The sequence below is a fragment of the Sturnus vulgaris genome, chromosome 8 (assembly GCF_052056855.1).
Source record: "Sturnus vulgaris isolate bStuVul1 chromosome 8, bStuVul1.hap1, whole genome shotgun sequence".
Classification (NCBI taxonomy): Eukaryota; Metazoa; Chordata; class Aves; order Passeriformes; family Sturnidae; genus Sturnus; species Sturnus vulgaris.
In genome coordinates, this window is record NC_142250.1 from 30,503,402 (window position 1) to 30,516,622 (window position 13,221).

The 13,221-nt window shown below is 40.1% G+C and overlaps 1 protein-coding gene across 7 annotated transcripts in view; it reads right to left on the reverse strand.

Moving 5' to 3' along the window:
- Positions 1-13,221, reverse strand: part of ABLIM1 (actin binding LIM protein 1) — a 137,043-nt gene that overhangs the window by 33,958 nt on the left and 89,864 nt on the right. For 6 of the 7 annotated variants that reach the window (XM_088169370.1, XM_088169367.1, XM_088169366.1 and 3 more), the window contains 3 exons: positions 10,412-10,499; positions 6,105-6,163; positions 3,700-3,762 (listed from right to left, as the gene is read on the reverse strand). In XM_088169370.1, coding sequence (XP_088025496.1) covers positions 3,700-3,762; positions 6,105-6,163; positions 10,412-10,499 — 210 coding nt within the window. The remainder of the gene's footprint in view (positions 1-3,699; positions 3,763-6,104; positions 6,164-10,411; positions 10,500-13,221) is intronic. The other variant, XM_088169369.1, reaches the window with a different exon arrangement.

The window sequence follows — 13,221 nt, forward strand, 5'->3', positions numbered from 1 at the left end:
AAAATCTGTGACCTGGGATAGCTTTTATTAGACTGAACGTTACACTTTCATTCCTGACCCTGTGTAAAACCATTGTGTCTCCTCTATATCTTACACAGGTGGCAAGAGACACACTGGAGGTCAAGTTCTCTATTGATGTAACTGCACTGGGGTGTAAATTCCATCTTAGAGGGGAGCTGATCAGAGCACAGCTAAAAGAGGAACAGGGCTGGCCCTGATGTAACCTTTAACATTGGAGATGTGGAGATAACACGAGTGCATCTCTTCCACACATTATTCAAAGAAAACAGGTGAAGAAAGAGGACACAATCTTTAATATGAGTGCAATAATTTAGAGGTATTTACTTCTATCAGAATAGTTCTGTGACACTTGTTCTACACTCCCTGCAACAAAACAAATTAAGCCGCCTTACAAAGAGATCAGAACCATTTTTATATGATGGCTCTTTTCCTTGAAGGATTCAAATACAGCTTTTTATAAAGCCACCTTTGTGTAGAGAAATTTAAAGGAAGAGCTAATCTTTTTTTCTTTTCTGGTGGCTTCTCCACATTTTCTGAGAGTAGGAGAGTCATCGCTTTTTTCCTTTCCTCTTCCACGCAAATGGATGTAACAGTAGTAAATATATCAAAATAGGATGTCTGTACCAAATACAGAAAGTCTATGAAGTATATGAAAAAAAAATCAATAGAAATTCAGTCAAGAAAAATTCATGCATGTCATTAAAGGAGCCAAAGGAAAAAACAGATCACAAAGCATCTAAAAGTATTTGCAAGACTTCTCAGTATTTACGACTTTATCACAGACTTGTTATTTTTATGTTTTTGTTCTTCATTCCATGCATTTACCTTCAACACAAAAGTTCTTTACCAGTTTCATTTGCAGATTGATAGAGATAACATCAACTGTCATGCTCATCCTCTAAGGTTCATTGTGAATTGAGTGCTCAGTTATCAAATCACCCATGCAGATGCCCCAAACTGATTAACTTGATATTTCAGTATTAGACTACGAAGCTTAAGATGTTCATCTGCATTTACCCCTGTTTGTCATGTCACCATGCATGCTACATCATCTAAATAAATAATTTCTTTAAAAAAAATCCCCGCTAGAGCCATTCACATCATCCAGTGCTGCTACAATGTGGTGGCTCTGGCATTCTCAAGTACAGATGTTCAGCATCATGCTCTGTAAAACTTACAGGTGCAGGCAACCAGATCAAAACTGATCCCAAGAACATCTGGCCAAATGGATGCACTATCGTTTTACAAAGGCATCGTCACCATTTACAGTACCTGCCTTAATTTTTTGATAGAGTTCATTATGCAAGGCGGTGATAATAGCTGCAGAAGAATGAATATGTTTTCACTTAATAACATTTAACATTATAGCTTAAGCAAATCCTCTAAACCTCAGAAGCTACTTTAAGTAAAGCATATTTATAAATAACCTAACAGAAGATTAGGATGGAATTTCTTCTACTGGGTAGACTTAGCAACAGTAAGGGATTTGACTTTCTCAGTACAACACTTAATACTGACTACCTGATCTATCAATTGCAAGGTTTTACAGCTGATTAGGATTTGGAACCAGGGCTCATAAAATATGGATTTCCTATAGATTTCTGTAATTTTCAATGGTTGTACTAGACCAACAAAGTCCCTCAACATCAGCATTCTTTGTGCCTCTCTGCTGGTTTAACTGTACCCTCCTCATTACAAGAGTGTTTCCTTCAAATGCATGCATCCTTATTTCTCTGCACTAAATATGCATCAAGACAAAACTAGTGAACAGGCTTAGTTCAAACTCAGACAGACACAGATATTAGTAGATATTAAATTTTCTTTCCTTTCTGGACACAAAGGCCAGAAGGGAGAATGAATTTTCAGCACATAATCACTGAAGGTATGTTGGTACCAAACAAACTTCTACAATACTACTCATGCAGACAGCCTTCATCAAGAGTAAATGGGAAGAACAAGAAAATAAAGTGGGAAGTCCAGAATATACTGAAATCAACACAAACTTGCAGAGAATTCAGAGGATTTCACCCTACCAGTTTCTAACTGCAATTTTCATGTAGATTCAAGCCTTTGGCCCACTTTTACAGCAACAGCAATGACAGTACCTTTGTGTCTGTAGAAAGGTACTCTGCAGAAAAAGACTTGAAGCCAAAATCTGCTGAGTTACATTTTGTAGAATCACCATGTAAATCTAAACAGAATTTAATACTGACCAAATTTGCACAAGAGGATATTAGTCTGTAAGCTAAGTATCCTACACATCCCTGAGCTATTTGTATCCTACACAGTCCAGTCTATAAAGCAAGAACAAGAACATACCTTTATTTTAACATGGGCTGTTCCTATTTTGCCTTGCATATTTTTCTAATACATTGAATAGGATTTGGCTTTTTAATCCTGAGGCTCCTGGATTTCAACACTGGAAACTCAGACTCGTGCATGCTGAGCCAAATGCAAGAAGTCACTACACTGGCCTAAAAGACGAGTGAAATGGTCCCACAGTTTGCTGTTCTCAGACTCCAAGATTTTATTCCATAAAGGCTAGGACTGAAGAGACACTGCTCTCCTTAGGAGCACTAATCTTTATGCTGCATTTTCTTGATACACAGATCTGTAGCTAACAGAGAGAGAGATGTTCAATAGTAGTTAAGTAACTAAACCACTGTGCAGGATAATGGGTAGAGGGCTTGCATCAATCCCCACTGAATCACAGAATTGGATTCCACTGTCCAACCCCATCCTGCAGGCTGGATCTCACACAGACACCCTGCCCTGGCTGACATTTGACTGCATCTACTCTGCAATGAGATTTGAAGGCTGCACAAACCAACACCAAGGAAATCCAGTGGCACAGACACTCAGCCTGTACCAGGTCCACACCACCAGTGTGCTCTGACTTCACCACCAGGTGTAAACTACCCCAGGTGCACCTGCATCAGCACAGCCACACATCCCACAGCAGAGACAACCAACAAATAAACACTGCCCTGAAGGAGAAGAAATGGAATTGGGTGCTGTTTGTAGGTGCAAAGCAAACTCAGTAAAATCTGAAAGTAGAAAGCTACTCCAGAGTCAAGAGGACAGAGAGGACCTTGCAACTCAGATGTGGATGTGCACTAGACTAGAGAGGCAAATGCTCTCAGGTAGCACATAGAATATATCCAAACCTGGGATTTTGCAAGCATTTTCTCGACTAAAGTATTAATGAGTAGTTGGTCAATACATATTAAAAAAGGAAGTGACTTAACTGATGTTTTTCTTTTTTTCCTAAAAACATAAGTCATTGTTCATGGAAAACTATTTCTTTTTAACCATCGCTTTAAAGTCAGATATTTTTCACCATTTTCATTTGCTTCATATTTGCACTCTACTTTTTTGTTCCAGAAGGAAAACTTTCTGGAATACTGGAAGACCAATACCACAGCCCCCAAAAGCTCATCTGAATCTAAAATAAAAAAGTTAATTTTAAGCATTTCATTAAACAAAATAAAAAAAATGTGAGAATTAACAAGCAACACTGAAACAAGTGATGCAAAACACAGCGTCAGTGCCCATGGTGGCAAGTGATAGCAGAAAGCTGTGTGGCAGGAGTAGTAGCAAGCGCAGCAAATGACAGTAATGAAGAATCTTCTCAGTAAAGAAGATCATTATCAACACTATGAAAACACAACAGCAAACCTCTGCAGAGCGTGGCCTGCGCAGAACCAGACTCTTTGGATAAAAGAACTCAGATGAGGAATGCTGTCATGAAACACAAAAGGGAAAAATGAGTGAAAAGGAAAGCAGTTTCCCCAGTTCAGTGGTTAAGCTCTTTTTTCAATCAAGTTATTATCATTTGTTTGTGTTATAATATCTGTTACTTATTGACTGCTGCAGAATCATGAACAGCCAGACAGTCGTAAATCAACACCTAAACAATATATGTTTTTGTCACACGCATATGGTTGCTTTGTTTTCTGTTTATTTTGTCTTTGTAAACTTCCACAAATATCAGTGGGGAAAAGATCTAAAGCAACCATTGCTTTTATGAACTCCCTCTCAGATCTTGACCAGCTCAAATGCTGATTAGTTTATATCACAATTCAGTTACTGAGAGAAAACAGAACTTGCTGAAAACTTCTGAAGTTACTTCAGTGATAAAAGGGTTTTTGTTTTGTTTTGTTCTATAGGGAAAGGAAACCCAGCAAGCAAATAGGCAATGGCACTGGCTTTTTGCAGAACCACCATCTAGACCTGACCCTGAACAAAAAACTGAAATTCAATCAAAGTACAGATCCCAATTTAGTGCTTACATGCTCAAATAGCACATAGTTCCCTCCGTTTTGTTTGTTTCTGTACCTACCTGTTTGCTACTGCCTTCCTTTAGGTCAACAGGATGAAGCATGTATCAAAGTCATCAAAGTGAACTCCAGCTGATTTTAGAATAAGGAGCCTGACTTTGCACCAGAGTAGACAGAGACTATCTGTGATGTACCATAGAAGCTAAAAACAGCATCTCTCAGCCAGCTCCAGTATGGTGCCCTTATCAATGCCTTTTAGGGACCTATTAAACCTCTGCATAGAAGGTCTCCTCCAGGAGCATGGTGCTGCTGGACAGCTGTGCTGTCACACTGCTCAGATGCTCCCTCAATTTGCCTTCTTCAGCTTCACTTCCTCTTCCTGCATGAACTCACTCACTTAGGCAATGCCTTGCAGGTGAGTGAATCCATTTACTTCACCCACTTCAATTAAAATTAGCTGAGGGGGGAGAATACTGACAGAAAGAGAAATACTTGAAGAGGACTACAGCCATTTCCTTGGGGAATGGAAATAAGACAACTGATTTATAAGGTCAGCTGGAGAAAGCTAATAAGGGCCACAGTGTAGTCAGGAGTGCTTTGATAAAACTCCGGGGTTCAAGTGAAAGGGAGTTATTGTACTGCAACCAAGTACTACAAGGCAAAAACATTCTGACACTTAAGCATGGCCAAAATACTGTCTTACATTCAAAGTGTTAAATGAGGAAGAAAATCCAGTCTGGCATAACTTTCCATTTTCTTACAAAAAAAGTCAGGACAGAACAATGTGTGAATGCTAGATGGTGCCTGCACTGAGGTTTGGCCATTCTGGACCACATGCTCATCTAGGGCCAGCTATGTTTCCACCCACACTAACATGAACTCTGCTGAACAGGAATTTATCTGCACATTACCTATAACCATAATAAATTCTCTGTGGGGGATGTTTTACAGACCAGTGTACTGGAATAAATGCTAAAGGATGTGACTTCCTGTCAAAGAGACTCACAAAGAATACAATCTACAGGATGTCATAATTATCTTCATATCAGTACCTCTTAGTTTCCTTATCTGAAAGACAATTTATTTGTATGCAGCCTCTAATATTCATATCCTGGCAAATTAGCAAAATTCAAGGGACCAACTGAGACATCAAAAAGATAAAATTTTCCAGAGCATGAATCGGTGAATAAGGGCTTAGAATTGCCTGGTTCATGCAAAAAGCCAGGCTCTAGCATTTATCAGTGCAGCATTATTGTCACGGAGGATTTGACCCAGAAAGTTTGCTTGAATATGCTGATGTAACTCCAAGGATTACTGTGGCTCTTTTTGGCATTCAAATCAGGATCACTTTAGGTTGAGGCTTACTTGGATGGCAAAGAGAAAGAAGAGTTCATCTTGTCTAAATGCTACAAATAACCATGCAGAACAGGGGATAACTATAGAGCAATTACACAGATGTGCAAAACCACTAAAATATATGATAGCATTTGCCCTGTTCATATCTTCTCCTTAAGAGTCTCTCTCACAACAATTGAGATATGAAATGAAGTGTCTTAGATACTTGGCCACGTCTGTATGTCAGTAAATGACACTATCTTTAAGGCAGTGCACTGAGACAGGTATGTGAGGGTGGTAAGCCTAAAAATCAGAGCAATACCTCTGAAGTGCCTCCACTGTATATTCTGCCAGAGTTGTGACAGCTATGCGAAAAAAACATGGAAAAAGTCACTCTTTTAAAAACAACATTCAATTATTGTGTGTGCAAAATGTATGGTGTGTCATTGAGCCATGAATTCAGCTTACCCGGAGCTTCTCTTCAGTCTTAGTGGATTGCTTACAGTCGGGATGCCAGACAGTGGAACCTGAGGGAGGAGAAACACATCTTTATTCAAAGCAAAGCAGATGACTTCTGCTCATGACAAGCCAGTTATTAAAGAGAATGTCTTCATTGCATCAGATGCTGAATCTGTATGAACTATGAGAGTAATTCACATTAAAGTACAACTCATGGGAAATACAAGGGAAACAAAAAAATATTCAAATCCTTGGCGTATCTACAGCAGCTTTGTCCTGAGGCTGCCAAAGCACTTTGCACACATCCTTAATTAAAACTCAAGCAGCCCCAAGCAGCAAGAGAGTCAGTGAGCACCAGCTGGAGGAATTGAAAGAGAGAGGGTTCCTCTGGCTGGATGGAGGTAAGAGCAAAAGAGTTGGGGCATGGTTACCTGATGTGTTCTCCCCTTATGTACTGTCCTGCACATAAAAAGGAAGCTCTGATTGTAAGTCCATTGAATAGGTGTCATACTCAGTTATTGTAAAGTACTACTCAGATCACATCTTCCCTCATGCAAAATGGAAAAGGAAAAGCAAAATTTAGAAATTCATAGTGCAAGAGCCAAGGCTGTGTGTGACCCACTGGCAGGGGCTGAGAGGCCAGGATGGCAGGTGGTGCAAAGCTGCACATGAGAGAGCCTCTCCCTGGATCCCAGCACACTGTACCTGCCACTGGCACACACAGAACTTCCACCCTGTGCTCTGGTGTGTGGCACTGGTGCTTCCACATGGCATATTCCAGCTATACATTCTACTAAAAAAGTCAAATCCTCTGCTGTTTGTTTCCCAAAATATGACATTCTTTCTTATGCTGTAAAGTAGGAATATCCTGCTGTCCTCAAGGACTGAGTGATGTCAGGGGCAAGAAGCATTTCCATCCCATTTCACTTGTCCTTTGGAACAGAGTGTAAACTGTGGTCACTGCTGGAAAGCTGCTGGCAGATATTGGCCAAGATGAAATGGAGCAAATACTAACACTGATTTTTAACACTGACTGCAGCTGCAATAAAATCCTCGTCCCTCATTCCAGTCACCACAAAGCCAATCCAGAGCCCTGACTATCTGCAGGGGGGAACATCACCTCTTCATTCTGTCCACAAAGAAAGCAAACAGAGCCAAGTCCAGGACTCCTGCTGGTGACTATTAGCTCAAAAGCAGCCAGAGGAAACCCCACCCTCAGAGGACAGCAGAAGGATGGGTCAGAGCCCCTGGAAACTTTTTTCTAACAAGCCCTTACATGGCTTGGTGCAGAAGTAAAGACCAGCAGGAGTCAATTCACTTCCCAGCAGTACACAGCATAGTCATCATCAGGAGACAGGAGAGAACGCTGTGACTCTGGAGCAAGGGTCTGAGATGTTTGGCTGTGAGTCTGAGCTGAGGAAGAAGAAACTGTGCATTTGGCAGGGGGAAACCATCAGACAATAAAGAGAAGTGCACATTAGAGCCTTCTCTGTAAACAAACAGCAGCCTCAGAGCCAGGACCTCACGGAGCTTGTGAGATCAGGAGGGAGCTGTGCCCTGCCCATGCAGGAGGAAAAGAGTTCAGGTTATAAGGCTGTAAGTTCATGTTAAAAGAAGTGATCTGAGTAATACTACTCGGAATATGACATCTACTGCTCAAGGATGAACTAAGACTCGGAAGATTTTAGTTCAAGTCTCAAATCCAGCTGTGAGTTTCCTTCCTGTGTGGCTCTGAGAAAAATGATCCCTATTCCTCTGTATCTCACTGTTAGATTAATGGTAGGAGTTGATGATCTTAGGAGGCTTCCCAACGTTAACAATTCTGTGATTCTTTTCTGCTAAACTTTCCCTACCAACAAAGAGAAAGCTGTCATTGAATTTTGGGTAGTATTTATCACAAACTGGCACAACTTAGGGGCACCCTGTGAGAATGCTGAAAGTGAACAAGAAATGAAGGAAACTGGATGTCATTTTCATGGTGAAACCTAGCTAAGGGTTGTGGGTTTTCTTTTACAAAATGATAAAGAGATTTGAAAGATGTGACATTTAAAAATCCAAATCAGACAGAGCAGGCTTAAGAAGCTAAATGTACATATTTTTTGTGATCTTGAACTCGAAGCCACCTACATTTTGTAGATACTATTAATCCAAACATGCCAATCTATTCTGAAATGCTTGCAAGGATGCAAATTCCCAAGCTGTATCCCTCCTCTCTTTTACTATTGGAAACAGTTCTGAAAATTGTGATTATTTCCATTCTTAACATATGTTTGTTTGCTCACCTGGCAAACACCAACTAGCATGCTCATTTATTCAGCTTTATACTTTGCACGTACCATTATTTCAACATCAGCATCCCTCTAAATACTGGGCAATCCTAGCTCAGCAACAGCTGAGGGGCAGCCCATAAAATAATGTATTACCAGGAAGTCAAAGGGAAAGAGACAGTTTCTGGTGCTGCTTCTTTTTCATTTTCATGTGGCGGAGCACTGCCAAGCCAGAGTGTTTCTGCTAGCATTATTCCAACCATCCCTAACATAGAAAGCCCCATGACAGGCAGCTCGTTTGTCCATGTTCCCCTTTTGCCAGTTTCCCACACATTTCTAACAAGTTTCTACCCCAATCCTGCCAGGTTTCTCTGTTATACAAAGCAATATTAAGACAGTGCTTTCATATTCTAGGGAGAGGACAATTAGAAGTGAGATGGAAGCCACCTATTTTCATGTATGTTATCAACAGTGTGATTTTTGTTCTAGATTTGTTGTTATGGTGTTGTATTTCTATTCTGGAGAAATGCTTGGAATGCTGTTATTCTGCACCCTAGGGCCAGTGATTTGGATGGAGTCAGGATATGCATTTGAGCTGAGAGCTTTGCACAGGAAAGGCTTTTAGGTCCTCACACTTACAAGCACACTGAATTCAGCAAGGAAACCTTTGGCAGGACAGTCTGGAGCACACTCAGCAATTACATTATTTAGTCAGAAGACATCTTGTGAACAATAAAGAAATGCAATTTGAGGTTCTCCTCCCCGAAGACAGACTGAGCACAAGGAACATTGATTCATAACCACAGAAAGAGAGATACACTAAGAAGAGAACAGCAGGACCCTCTCCCAGCCCCTCCCTGCTCCTGCCAAGCAGAGCTGCCACACAATTTCACATCCCGTTCTGGGCACAGCTGGAATAAGATGACTGAGGTATGAGGTCAGGAAGAGATGAGAGAGAGGGACTGCAAGGAAGGACAAACTACAAAATAAAACAAGTTAGCTTCAAAGGAATGCCTTAACAATATTATCTTATTTTGGAACTCCTCCAGTAAGAACCTCTTCTCAGGATTTCAAGAAATGGCTGTGATCACACTTTCATAATTTTTTTGCTATTCTTCTACATTCCTTTCAAGTACATCAAGTTTTCTAACCTAAGTGCAATATATAAAATCCCAACATGTATTTGCCTTATTCACTTTTATTTCTAGCTTACATAAATGGGTATTATACCTCCTTCTACCAACAGTAATACTACAGCAAGCAATAAAAATAACTTAATAGTTAGTATACCACCCTCTCAGAGAGTAGATGGGATTCAGCTCAAGGATACTTTTGAATCAAAGAAAAGAGCATACACTTTTTATGTGAAAAAAAAAACCAAGCTTGGCAATAATTGTGAGTGCAAGACTGTTAACAGGAAAGGGGAGATGAAAATAAACATACAAGAGGTGGCTATAGAAAGATATAAAAAGAAAGTACATGGGAATAAAAAGAGAAATTTGACCAGATAAAAGGGAAGTAGGCAAGGGAAGCAAATATAATTGAGAACTGGAGGAGAGACTCTGTCAATGTGCATGAGGAATGAGGTCTATATGGTTCAAAACTAATTCACTGCAGCTTCTGGAATATTTTCATTTGCATTTTACTGTTTGGAATGTGGTCCAGAATAGCACAGAAACTGATCAGCAGAAATCAAGGGAAATCCCTTCACTTTGTCTGTATCTCATATACTCTTCTGGGGCTAAACTATCCATGAGATGTCAAATTCAGAGGCAGCTTAATGAATTTCATTTTTTCAGCAAGCACAGGCTGCCTCAGCAAGGGTGCAGAGTCCCTGCAAAGTTACAGTTATGGCCACCTAATAGAGCAAAAGGGTATCAGGTGAAAAAAATAAGAGAACACTGCTGAGGATGGGATGACTAGAGTCCTCCTTGGACATATTACATGGGGATATAAATTATTATTACATGGGGTTTATAAATTCCTGAGGTCTGTGACAGAACAATCACAATATCTGATTTTCTTGTTTTGGAATGGAGACATCCTTACCTTGCAGATACATTTCTTCTCCTTCTGTGAACATTTGGTTGCATCTGCTGCATCGTGCACAGCTTGGATGATAATGCTTGTCACCTGCCTAAACAAGAACAAAAAAGGAACATGAGGGACAAATGCATTGCACTGCTCTCTGAGCACTCATTATTTGCTGATTGACCATTGCCCTCTTTCTTCCAGTTCACCTGTTTTGATACAACACTGCCCTCATGATGTGACAATGGCACTGAGAATGTAAGCTCTGCCACACTGCTTCAGCCCCGAGGTCTATTCTGACCTCAACAGAGGCCAGCAGGGAGCATTGGGGAAAAGTCTGTAAGAGAAAAGAAAGCACAGAACAGCCTCTCCTTTCCACACCTTCCCATTCGAGTAATCAATGTCTTCCTGACTAGGAGCTACATCATAAGGTACCTGTTCTCCATGATTTCACAAACATATTTTTAAATCTTCATCTATCTTACAGTCCAAGGCAATGAATGTCACACTGCAGTTAATTTGTGTAAACCTGCTGCCTCCTGATTTTGCCAAACAACACGTCTTTTCTCAATTGCTCCATTGTTATGGAAGGATTTAGCCAATAAATGAGTTTTCAACCTGCCATTTCATTCCTTGGCCTTCGTCCCTACACTGCTGATATGGGTATTAGTAAAGAGAGCTTTCTAGAGCCACTTCTGGGACCATTGATTTAATTCCCAGATGCCTGACTTCAGAAGCTACACCAGTACAGACAGCCTGAGCTGAATTTGAACTACTGATGTAAAGGTCCTAAATACCCTAGATCCTGTTACCCAAATCCAAATCCACTGAGTCATTCAGTCTCTTAAATACATTGATACCCATAATAGGTAAAGCTGATCAGATTTCAGACCTATAAGGACAGGAAAAATCAAGGCATAAATATTAATGCGATTTCTTCTCCGTAGGAGACCAAAGCAATCAATAAATCAGCTTCCTCACATCATAAACTAAGCACAAAATGTCCACATCAGGCTTTTAAATAAATGCTAGAAAATGACCCTTCATAGTGACAAGTAAAGAATTCTATAAGTCTTTGAATTTGTATCTGGCTTTCCAAACAAATTAACCTCAAGTCCTTTTTCACAAATATTCCTCATCCACTGAGATGCTATATGCACAAAGTACCCGTTTACTCTATAGCTGACTTGCAAAATGTCATCAAACCCTCTCCTACCTCATCATACTTAAGACCATAACACCACCAAATCCAACCTTTCATTTTGTCTATTGAGAAGAATAACAACATTTTGGTTCACATTTGACATTCTTTACATAGGCTTTTTATTTAAACATATTTATAGGAGATGATGAAATACATGGATTAAAGTACCTGATAGCTACCAGAAAATCAACTTAACCACCCAGCTCTTCTACAGGTAAAGTTGCACAATTCCATTTTAATAACTCCCATCCAGGAATTTCAGCAATACAAGGCCAGGGAGGAGGACTCTGTGCTGATAGTATAGTTATACATTTCCCTGTTCAGCTGCAAAAAGCCTGCACTCCTTTTTATCAGATCCTGCATTTACTGTTGATTCTTGCACTTTAGGGGCAAAATCCACCAAACAGAGAGTAATGGGATTTAGGTCTTTTTAGTAAAGCAGATTCAGAGCTATCAGGCAAAACAGGGTATCTATTGAAAGGGAAAATGAGAAATCACTACAAAATATGCTTACTCAAGGAAGAAAAGCTAATGAGGGAGAAAACACAGAATTGATGTTTGACTTGCAGCAACAGAGCCAATATTGAATCAAGAGAGAAAAACACAGTTAATGCTCATTCTTTATCAATTTCATTACTGTCTACCTTCTTCATCTCTGACTCTCCCTAGCAATTATTTAACCTCTGAGGTGTCCCACTAGTTTCATTCCAGACTGGAATTTACAGGATAAAGAAACCCAGAATTCATTACATTATTAGATGTAGACCTGTGGTTTCTCTGAAGTTTTGTTTCCCTGGAAAAACTTCTGATAAGCTACAGTCAAGGGAATATAGTTCAAACCACGTACAGCTGCCTCTTCCAAACAGCCAAAGGGATCAATTTCAAGTTTATCAGGTCTTTCCCTGAGACTGAAACAACTGGCTAAATTTTAGCCTGGTGTGAGTGATGATGAATGAACACCACACCCCAGATAACACAACCCTGCAAGTCAAAGTGTGAACACACCCTGCACTGGAGAGGTTTTCAGGGAGTCACATACCAGAACAGCTGCAGTTGTTTTTAAATACTTCCAAAACAATTTCATGAGTTTTCTGCCTCTGTAATGTTTCTACAACTCATGAGTGGGATCCTTCCTATAGCAGGTATTTACTGGAAAACATTCTGAATCTCAACTAATTTGGGACTCATCTGACTTGCTGTGATTATCTGGGGAAATGGTTGCTAAAAATCAGTAATCTCTAATGTATTAGGACAAACTTTTGCATCTACAAGTCAATGAAATATTTACACTTTCTAGACATCTGCTTTTGCCCTTTTAGGGCTACTAAACCCTCATTCAGTATGTTCAGTGTGGAGCTTTTTGGGATCTCATGCCACTGTGCTGTGCATTAAAAGGTTTGCATCTCAATCCTCATGGCAGGAACAGGTAACATTAATTAAGTGCACATTTGCCCCAAACATTCTTCAGTCAAGGTGAGAGAGTTAAAGGCTCTTGTCTTTTCACTCTGCTGAGTTCTCCTTGCCCCTTCTCCAGTTCACATCCAGAAATCCTTTGTAGCTCTCTGTGCTATGCAGCCACTGGGATTTGATCTATCATACTGCTGTGGTCCCTTCTGAATTATTT